Consider the following 12,135-nt stretch of genomic DNA (forward strand, 5'->3'; position numbering starts at 1 on the left):
AATGTCATAAATTCAAGGCTTTAAATCTATGATCATGCATAGAAATTATAAAAAAATACTTACTAAAAAGCCTATAGATACACTATATATGTTTGCTTGTAAGTGCTAGTGCATTTAGCCTGTAACAATTAAAAACAATGGAAATCAAATTAAGTATTTTCATACTGCTTCTCTACTATCTGTTCAACTCACAAATTTCTATTAGTGATTAAATATATTTATTTATAATGAAAGCACTTATATAGCCTTACTGTAAGCAAAGTTTGGCATAAACTTTGACATTTGTTTAAATCAATTATATTTTGGCTATACAACAAAGTATAACTCAGAAAAGTTATTATGGAAATATCTAAATGTCTTAGATCTGACATTTTACTGAAGACCTAAAGATAACAATTATAGGGGCACAAACGCTCAGAGATTAAAGTGAAAAAAATTTAATAAACACAAAAGGTTACTACATAAGTATGAAAACGAAAACCCAAAATGCATTTCGGACTGTTTTCTGTTAGAAAACAGTCCCTCATCAGTTGGTGTTAGTTAAAGGTAATGCCATAATAGAATTAAACTAAGTAACGGTCAACTTAAAACTAAGCTTAAAGTTATACAATATATAAATTGAGGACACCACTGTAATGGTGTGAGTAGTAAGCATCATCAGTAAGTATTATCTAAAGTAGGTGGAATATTAAAAATTATACAAAGTAAGGTGAACTTAAAAACTATGCCTAAAACTATACAATATAAAGATGAAGATGCCAATATAACAGTATATATACCAAATATAANAAAGATAAAAATATTTATAACAATGTCTGAAATGTTATCAATTTAATACACCTAAGTACTCAATGAAGACTAAATGTAGTTGAAAACAAAAAATCGCATCTGAAATAGTACAGTAGAAGCCATTCTTCCGGTTAAGCCTTAATCCTCTCCCTCTCCCTCGCAGAGGAATTTCGAAAAATCCCTTCTTAGTGTGCGTTTTCATGACATACCCTAACTGTGTACCAAATTTTACCTCTTTAGGTTCAGTGGTTTGCTCTGGGCGATGAAGAATCAGTCATTCAGTCAGTCAGGACAAGTAATTTTATATATTTAGATAACATTACCTAATTACAAAGGAAGAATATGAGATGATTCATGTACTGCATATGCTATATTTAATCTCAGTTTGTTTTAAGTTAACATACCTTCAGAAATTTGGTTCAAAAGAAGTGTTTTGTATATATCAAATTAGTAAAATATTGCAAGTCTTTTCAGTTATTCTTTTTTTTAAGTGATTTATTAAAGTAAGAAATATTTTATTATTTAAACTATTATTTTTTTTTTCTAGAGCATTGGAATCATTGATTGATTTTGCTTATAGTGGAAAAATACGAATAAATACTGTAAATGTTCAGTCTTTACTTGTTGGCGCTTCTTTTCTGCAATTGCAAAAAGTCCGTGAAGCATGCTGTGAATTTTTGAAGAAAAGGTGAATATGAAAATATTTATTTTAAATCAAGTCTTTAAAAAGAGATTTTATTACTTCTAAAAGTAATAATTCNGCAGAGGCACTCACAGGGGGTTACCCTACTCTGAACTCTGAAAGGAACCCCAGGCATTTATCCAAATACTTTTATAGTTAGTATTTTTAATATTTAACTTACATTAATATTTTATTTGTATAAAAAAATTAATTTTTAACAAATATTTAATAAGAGGAAAAAGGGGAGTGATAAAATTCTACATCTACATATCTTTATTCTAGATCTATTGCATTTCAATTTCACCTTTCCAGAAAAGTTAGTGCAACTAAAAAGTGTGCAATCTAGCTACTTCAGCCTCTTGTTCAGAAAAGAAAAATATATACTCTGATCAATTAGTCTGGCTCATTCAGAAAAATGAAGTACTTATTTAGAGCAGGGATAATAAAGGAATAAATCAAAAGTATTCAAATTCAATTGGGTCAAGATAATTTAACTACTAAACACAAACACTACAAAGAAAACTATTGATACATATTTAATAAATTAAATTGTTGCATTTTGTATTTAAAATAAATGAATTATAACAAAATATAAAAACATTTTTAAAAATTACTAAATATAAAATAAATTTTCTTTCATTTAAATAAAAAAAACTAAATTAAATTTAAAATGCCAGGTCAAAGTCGACACATTTTTCCTCGGGCCAGAAATTCCTTCAGACTCCACAGTCCCACCTATAACACTATACTTATGAAACTCAAAATAATGTATAAACACAGTGTTTGCGCAACCATGCCATAAAATTTTTTTGGCATGGATGCCACAAACACTGTTTATACACATTTTTGAGTTCCATAAGTATAGTCAACCACAAAAGATGCTATTGCACATACAGTTGAATATTGACTAATCTATGTGAAATAAATAGAGAAAACAATAAGTTTTAATTGTTTTATTTGCATCATAATTATATATTTAAGATGAAAATATTTAATAAATTTATATTATATGGATATACTTACCCAAATGATGAAAAATAGTGTAACAGAAAAAAAAATATTTTTGTTCTGTTAATGTAAAATTCCTTGAAGTAAATATCTGTGTACTGAGGAATGATCTTATTAAAAAAATTTTGATAATAAACTTGTTCTTTTCTGCATTTTTTATGTTATATATACAAATAAAACTTAACATGATGTACTCTTAAACAACTAATGTTTAAGTCTAATGTTTATTATTTCAAAATATTACTATTTGGTTTGTCTGTTTTTATCCCTTATTGATTTTTTTTCATTTATTTAAATTCTTTGGAGTCAGTCTTAATGAATACTGGATTTTTCATTGACAGCTACTTTTTCCAATGACTTTAAAGAATATGATACATGGGCATACTCACTTTATACACTTTGTTTTACAGTAATTTACTAATATAGCACTTTTCACTACTAACGTTTTGTGAAGTCATTCTTGTCCACCAGACACATAAACACCATCAAAAATTGTCAACATTCAGAATATTTTAACATCAAATCCTGTTAATTTATTTTTCAAATAATCCAAGTAAATTATTAAATTATTATGATTTCATATAATTTATGAACAGAACTAATTAATAATTTATAATTATTTATCCACAATTACTGTTATAATATAAAATGCATTAGATACCATTGCAAAACCAACATCAGCCTTTTTCAATGCTGGGCCATCATTTGTGCCATCCCCCGTTACGGCCACGACTTCTCTATTCGTATGTAATTTGCTATCGATAATTCCTTTTACTAGTGTATATTTGTCCTGGGGAGATGATCTGGCCAATACACGTAATCGAGGCCATACTTTGTCTAATAACTGTTGTTCAACCTAAAAACAATAAAATTTTTAATGTGAAATATTACTTATAAAAAATAGTGATAAAATTTAAAATGTAGTTTATTAAAAAATATTTTGTATTTATGTTAATAATATAAAATAAAAATTTGATCAATCATTAAAATTTATTTTGTTAACTATTTTGCTATTTGATAAATACAAGATCATGGATTTGAATAAACAAATATATCAATTAATATTCATGTTTCTGAAATTAAATCTCTAGAATTAAATCTGTTAAATCTTAGCCATTAGACTCAATTTGGAATTTGATATTCAATTCATAAAATTCAAATCTTCAGAAAATATCAATATTTAAAAGTAATAGAAATAATACTCTGGTTTAAATGATTAAAGTCAAAAGCTGTATTTACAACAGAAGCAGGAGAAAGTTCTAACTAGAACCAAACCCTATTCACTCCATACTTCAAAATACTTTGTTTTCATTAAAGCAACACCAATTCTATTAATTGTAAATGGATCTGCAGATAATGAACATTATTCTATTAAATGTAACTAAATTATTACAAAAGTTGCTTCTAGTCCTTGATACAATAATATCAATTAAATTAAAATATCCACAACCGTGAGGCAGATAATAGTGAGGGCTTATCAGACCAAATGATGGGCACAAACGCTCAGAGATTAAAGTGAAAAAAATTTAATAAACACAAAAGGTTACTACATAAGTATGAAAATGAAAACCCAAAATGCATTTCGGACTGTTTTCTAACAGAAAACAGTCCCTCATCAGTTGGTGTTAGTTAATGGTAATGCCATAATAGAATTAAACTAAGTAACGGTCAACTTAAAACTAAGCTTAAAGTTATACAATATATAAATTGAGGACACCACTGTAATGGTGTGAGTAGTAAGCATCATCAGTAAGTATTATCTAAAGTAGGTGGAATATTAAAAATTATACAAAGTAAGGTGAACTTAAAAACTATGCCTAAAACTATACAATATAAAGATGAAGATGCCAATATAACAGTATATATACCAATAAATATATATATATATACCAATTCTATATATACCAATCTAATTGATATTATTATATCAAGGGCTAGAAGCAACTTTTGTAATAATTTGATTATTTCATAGTTATAATCAGTGAAATAGTAAGCATTTGAATGAACCCATTTCTACAATATATACGAGGGCTGTTCGGAAAGTTTGCAGCTTTGCCTATATGCAGCGCTGCAATCAATTTTATTTTTGGTGGGAATAATTCAGCCATCTTTGCTAGAGATACGATACCAATTACCGCTTGATTTGTCATAAAGTTTTGTCACGGCAGCTTAGCAGATAGTCAGTGTGCACATGCTTTGTCAAAAATGGAGAAGACGGAGACTCGTGCGGTCATAAAATACCTGATGAAAAAAGGGTTGACCTTATTTCAAATCAAAGTTGACATGGATGAAGTTTTGGGAGAGTCTGCTCCTTCACACACCACTGTGAAAAAATGGACAGCCCTTTTTAAATCTGGCAGAGAGAGTGTGGAAGATGACCCTTGCAGCGGACAGCCCTTTTTAAATCTGGCAGAGAGAGTGTGGAAGATGACCCTTGCAGCAAACGGCTGTCAACTGCTGTCACTGAAGAAAATATCTATAAAGTTCACGATTTGGTATTAGCAGATCGTCGTTTGAAAACGCGTGAGATAACTGAGACAACAGGCATCTCTGTTGATCAAGTGCACCACATGCTAACTGAAAATTTGGGTATGAGAAAGTCTCAGCAAGGTGGGTGCCACATCTGCTGACCGCTGAGCAAAAACGTGTTCTCATTTTGATGTCAAAGGAGTGTTTGGACTTTTACCAGAAAATCCCACAGGATTTCTTGCATCGGTTTGTGACTACTGACGAAACGTGGATCCATTACTACACTCCTGAAACAAAAGAACAGTCGAAGCAATGGAAACACCACAGTTTGCCACCACCAAAGAAGGCAAAGACAGTTCCATCAGAGGGGAAAGTGATGGCCTCGGTTTTTTGGGATGCTAAAGGCATCATCTTTATTGACTACCTAGAAAGAGGAAAGACCATTAATGCTGTCTATTACTGTAAACTTTTGGAAAAACTAAAGAAAGAAATCGAAGAAAAGAGGCCACACTTGAAGAAGAAAAAGGTTCTGTTCCACCACAATAGTGCACCTGCACATTTTGCCAGAATCACTGAACTAAAGATAAACGAACTTTGCCTCCAATTAGTTTCACATCCCCCGTACTTACCTGATTTGGCCCCCAGTGACTTCCACCTTTTTCCAAACCTAAAAAAATTCTTGGCTGGAAAGAGATTCCACTCAAATGACGAAGTCATCTCTGAAGTGAACGAGTATTTTGCACACCTTGACAAATCGACCTATTGCGATGGCATAAAAAAGCTAGAACATTGCTGGAATAAGTGCATTGCTAACAGAGGAGACTACATTGAAAAATAAAAAAGTTTTAACATTATTTTGTTTGTAGTTCTACTTGAGGCCGCAAACTTTCCGAACAGCCCTTGTAAATAACAAATTTTTAATGAAATATTTAAAAATATATATATTATAAATTATTTTTAGACTGTATTTTTTAGAGAAACTTTCAAAAAGTTTTTTTAAAGTAAACTGAAAGTATAAAAGTTAGTGATCCAAAATTAAAGAAGTTATAATGTTTTTGTTTTTTTATTTATTATACATGTATTAATTTTTTCCAAAATTGAAGTTGAAAGAATTATGTTTAAAATATTTTAGGAAAGGAATTATATACAGGAATATTTTGTAACAGTTACATAATTTTGAAATTATTTATTACTTTTATTAATAGTTAATTTGATTTTGTCATCTTATTTATTTCATATGTGACTGCAGGGTCAGCACCACATTGTTGATCCCACATCAGGATGACACCATTGTGTCTTTTCTAATTGACACAGAAGCTGCAAGGACTGTTTATTTTTGTTTGTATTAGGTTACGTGAGCTGTCACCTGCATAGGTAATTGGATTTGGGATGGAGGAGGTCTAAGAGACAGTGTGGCAGAAGAAAAGCACTCGGAAACAAGTTAAACAAAACAAATACTATTTATTTGATAGAAGATATACATTCTTTCATTAGTGAGACAATAGAATCTCAACACAGTTGCTATGCAAGAGAAAGAGAGCTTACATTGGATCGTACGTTAAGATAAATACCTGATGGATCATCTTGTTGAAACATTCCAACCATGAGGGTATGTCTTCGGTAGTAGGGTTGTGCAGACATCTACATCGTAGGAAGTGGTGACGGGCCGCATTCATAGGTATAGCCCCGGAACCAGAAAAGGAAGGAAGAAGTACAGTTTGTATAAGAAGAGGGTAAGGTGAAGATGAAAAGAAGTGAGATAGGACAGTTTGATGATAGGAACAGTTTGGAAATAGGTGATAACCTGGCCCGGAGAATTGGCAATATCCATTACTGGAGTAGGAGATATAGGAGGCACTGAACTAACTTGTTTCAGACCCTGGTGGTGACTGCTTGAATTGGCAGTTCATTGTTATTTTAGAACAGTAGAATACGAACGGGAGGTTAAAAGATCGTAGGAAAGCATCAATCTTGACACTGAGAACATGTAAGAAGAAACTCTCTCAAGTACAAAAGTTGACATATATTCACTGCTGATAAAGATCTCTCAAATTGGGTTTTTTCATTATTTTGAATAAAGTTGTTGTAATAAGCACGTGGTGAGGGTTGATTTCACAAAGAGACGGGTATATAAAACAATAAGAAGTGCTTTATTTTTTTTGGTGAACATATACAGGAAAGGTTCTTGTTGATTCCGACCTCCTGAGTCCTTACTTCAAACAAAAGAACAAACAACACCTTTTTCGATTCACAGTCGAGCAAGACTTTCGCGATACAAAGAGATACTTAACTTCTAACTTAAACCTACTTATATCTAAAAAGAAAAGGAAAAAGGAAAAGAAAGTTAGATTAGAAGAGAGAAACGGAAATATTTTAGGATGGAACGGGTACCCGAGTTGGCGATTGGGGTGGCGGCTGCTGGATGACTTCGTCTTGGGAATTTTCCTTTTGGGGACGGATCGCATGCGATAATCAAATAAAAATGTCTTTTATCTTTTGGCTGGCCAATGTCCTTATCAACGCTACTTCTTCCTTACGTGCTCTTCGTGCCTCTTTCAGCCGAAGCAACACCGACCTGGAGACCTCTCTCTGACGGTCTTCCCTCTTCTAGGTCCAAAGCCAGAAGGTACTCACTTAGTCTCTCACTTGCCCTCTGGGCTATCTCTAATCCTTTGTCTCCTAATTAGGTCATCGACCACCCACACCTGGACGAAAGTTCCAGAAAGTATAGACAAAGGAACACAGAACAAAGAAAGAAGGAAAGATAGAAAATCATGTATATACATATATATAAAAATATAACAACAAAATATATTGGTGTACCACCACAAAGTTTCATTTATTTAGTTCAGGTTCTCATACATATATTTATATATTCCTATACACATGTACGTATTAATGTAAAATGCATATTTCTTTGTCATGTTGTAGCAATATATAACATGTAAAATAAAATGAACTGTGAATTTACAAACTTACATGTTAGTATTAAATTAAACAAATTATAAAATATAATATAATAAATATAAATTTTTGTGTAAAAATTTATTATTCAGTTTTTATATTTCATAAAAATTTTAGATATTTGAGGCTGTGATGATTTGGGTAAAAAAAAATATAGAGGAACGGGCTGAATTGTTGCCGGAACTGTTAACGAAAGTTAGAATGCCATTACTCACTCCTCATTACTTAACTGATCGTGTCGCTACTGAGGAACTTATAAGAACATCTCATAGATGTAGAGATCTTGTGGATGAAGCAAAAGATTATCATCTCATGCCCGAAAGAAGACCGCTTCTCCAGAGTTTCAGAACGAGACCACGCTGTTGTCCAGATATAGTTGGATTGATTTATGCTGTAGGTGGACTCACAAAAGCAGGTAAATTAGTTTAATTATGTTTTTAAGAGACTAACCTTATGAGATAGATATTTGTTAACTTTTATTGGGCTATTAACCATTAACCTGTATGGTTCTTTATTTTAATATATGCTTAGAAATTAAGATCAGATGGACTTTTAATAAGTGTGATATATCTATCTGGTAAGCAGAACTTGCATACTCTGAAGTGATCTTTTTTTCTTCCAGAATCATCTGAATTATTTACTATTGAATTAAATTTCAAAAACACTTCAAATTATTAATTTTAGTACAAGATGGAAAACTGACTGTTTATCTTTATTACAATTTTTGTTTGTTCTATTTAACCTAAAATATGTAGTCACATTCACAATGTAAGTTAAAACATCTTTAAACTATTGTTATATACAGTGGCGTAGCGAACATAACTGGCACCCAGGGCACGACACTTTATTGGCGCTTCCCCCATCCAGAAATAAATCTTGTTTATCTTGGAGACCATTTGGTGCCCCTCTGCGAGTGTCACCTGGGGCATAATAGACCCCCTTGCTCTCCTCTTGCTATGCTAGTGGATATATATACTACCACTAGTTGGATATATATACTACCATATAGACCTTACATATTGTGTTTGTATAAGTTATATATGTACACAATACACACATGTATACAATAGAACCCCAATTATTCCAGATAATGTGAACTCATAAAATAAATGACCATGGTAATTTTGAATTAAAAATTACAAATATAAAAGAAAAGATTTACATGCTATCATTTTTAAACCTTTTCTTTATACCTCAGTGTATTTAATCACGTATAAGAACAATAATTTTTACTTCATTTATTGTATAGCTATCATGTACAAAAGATTTTAGAACAAAAGTGTGTATTATCGTAGTTACGCTTTAATATGAATGATTCATTTTGTTTTGAAGTTAAATGCTAAAAAATAATTCAAACAAATAATTTTTTAATATCTGTTATTGTCATAAATGTTCTTTTATGAAAAATTGTATAAGAAAACTAGTGTATACAGGTCTGTCTTGGATAATATAGAACAGTGTTTCACAGCCTCTAACAAATTGTCACCCCCTTCAACATAGTATCGTCCCCTTCAATAAAACCATTATGTAGTATCACTTTTTCACTGCAAAATTGCGATGCCGAGGGCCAAGACTAACGATAAGTTCGTACTGCATCGAATAGAATAGTGACTAGTACATATAATGTTATTTGTTTATTTATTGTAGGATGTAATGAATAAAATATCTAATTATTCTTAATATAATGTTTTACTATATCACCCAGAAAATTGTTTTTCGCCCCATAAAATATAAATTGTTACTAATCGCCCCCTCAACATGGAAAAACGCCCACATGGGAGCGTTTTTCCCCTGTTATCGCCCCCGTTGAGAAACACTGATATAGAATCTTGATTAATGGGGTACTACTACATATACATATATATATATATGTCCAAAAAGTAAGCATAATTGTTCAATAGAGCAGAAATAAACAAAATAAATAGCGGAAATTGTACGTAAATGTTTCCAGACAATGAAAATATCTGGAATGTAGTAAAAAGTTTCATACTTTTATTATAAAGCACAAATTTATGCAGAATATGAAGGCTCTATAGATATAACAACAGCATTGCATTGTTTTTGTTGTGATTCATCCATTGAGAACAGTTTGTTACTGTTTTACTTTATGATACTGACAGTGCCATATACCACACAGTTGATGCTAAAGAAGATTTTATTAAATACAGATCACCACATCTAGGGTTTGGGTCAGATTTCAAAGAACTGGTGATATATGTCAAGCAGAAAGTGGACATCTTAGAGTAACCATGCCTGAATAGGACCTGTATTTTACGTTAGCAGTATGTTGTATCAAAAGAATGTCTAGTAAGGAGTTCTCTGCTGAACTGCTTACACTCATTAGTGATAGTTTTTTTGACAGTGTGTGTACAGGAGGCTTCAGGTTTTTTCACTCAGTCCATTGATCCCTGCTCACAGAGCCTGTTTAAGATGGTGTTAATAACATTAACGTTAGACTTTGAATAAATAAGGCAATGTTTTATTTATTGACAAGTTCACTTACAGTCTACAGAATGAATCTCATTGGAATAGAATCTTGAGAAAGTGGAAAACCCAATACAGTCACACAAATATTGTGGAAAGAGACCAGGTTTTAGGAGGTAATACAGTATTATGATTTGGAATGGTATTATGTTTAATGGCCTCATTGGACTACGTTTTTGTAAAGGAGTGCCATTATTGCAAGAAGGTACAGAGACAAGGTTTTGGAACCTTATGTGACACTTTTATGAATTTGCTAGGGATGCTTATTTCATTTTTGTATGATGACAATATCTGGGCACATAGGGCTGCATTTGTTAATTACTTTCTTAGTGAAGATACTCATATACTCATCACATTGCCCGACCAGCAAGATCTCCATACCTAAATCCAAAAGAATGTGTGAGATGCTCTAGGCAGACATGCTGCATCCTGTCAGTCTCCACCAAGAATATTCTTGAAGCATCATAATATTTTTCTTTAAGAATGGACTTTGTTTCTAACAGAGTTGATAAATATTATAACAATTATCATAAATCAAGAGCTGCGCATTGCAAGATACAATTGCATATATTAATTACTTTCTTTGCAAAAAGATTTATGATGGTTCTTATTATTTTTCAATTAACATAATTTAGATTAAAGTTTTGTTTTTCAATTGTTTTCTTACATAAAGAATGCAATGTTTTGCTTATATGTTAAGTTTCATGCTGTTCTGATTAGTAGTTTGAGAAATAAGCCAAATTAAACCTTATGCTTATTTTTGCATTTGTATTCATATTTTATGTTAAATATCTTATCAAATTATCGGATATATATTTATGTAACCAATGATTTGATGATTATATTATTAATTTTTAAGATAATAATTTATTTTTTCATATTATGCTTTTCTCGTTAATTAAAGATAATTCATATATGTTTAGAATTGAAGATTTAAAATAAATTTAGTAATTTGAAATTTTATTTCAAAGGCGATTCATTGAGTACAGTGGAAGTTTATGATCCAAAAGTGGAGAGATGGCAGATGGCAGAAGCCATGACCATGTTGAGAAGTCGTGTTGGTGTTTCTGTTATGCATAACAAACTGTATGCTATCGGCGGCTACAATGGCAGCGAGAGACTCAGCACCGTTGAAGTCTTTGATCCTAATTCCAGAACATGGAGTAAAGTTGCATCTATGAACTGTAAAAGAAGGTAAGAGTAATCACTTTTGATGTTTTCTATTTTTTAAAATTTTTTTATGATTAAAAATAGCAGGAAAATATGGAATTAAATGACATGTAGTGCTCAAATGAAATAATCAGTAACATACTTTAATATAAAAAAAGTTTAGGGTTTCTACATTAACTGATAAATGTGACATTAACCGTAAAATAATTAGCCAGTTAAGAATATATGTTGGTTTATTTAACAAAGGATTTGTTTATTAACATTATGACCTAATACTTTGTCAGTCTTTCCCTTGCTTTGATGACTGCATGAGAACAAGCCATGGAAAAAATATTTTTCTGATATAATTACAGTGACCATATTTTTTTGGGGAAAATAAAGGACATATCGAAGAAAATCAAAAAATACCTTATAAAATTCATAAGTTTATAACATTTATTACGAAAATAGTAGCATACAACAATGCATACATTAAAATTTTAAACAATCTGAATTATTACACATACACACATTGTAAAAATTTAAATAACATTAATTTTGATACTTTTCAGTAGAATTAATTTTTTTTT

General features: G+C 31.0%; 1 protein-coding gene across 1 annotated transcript in view; it reads left to right on the forward strand.

The window, feature by feature from the left end:
• LOC111620348 (kelch-like protein 18) overlaps positions 1–12,135 on the forward strand; it is a 29,023-nt gene that overhangs the window by 4,718 nt on the left and 12,170 nt on the right. The window contains exons 2-3 of the mRNA XM_023362262.1: positions 8,030–8,327; positions 11,368–11,590. Of these exons, the coding sequence (XP_023218030.1) occupies positions 8,030–8,327; positions 11,368–11,590 (521 nt within the window). The remainder of the gene's footprint in view (positions 1–8,029; positions 8,328–11,367; positions 11,591–12,135) is intronic.

The sequence above is a fragment of the Centruroides sculpturatus genome, unplaced genomic scaffold (assembly GCF_000671375.1).
Source record: "Centruroides sculpturatus isolate CEXI.00-Female unplaced genomic scaffold, Cexi_2.0 scaffold32, whole genome shotgun sequence".
NCBI classification, from domain to species: Eukaryota; Metazoa; Arthropoda; class Arachnida; order Scorpiones; family Buthidae; genus Centruroides; species Centruroides sculpturatus.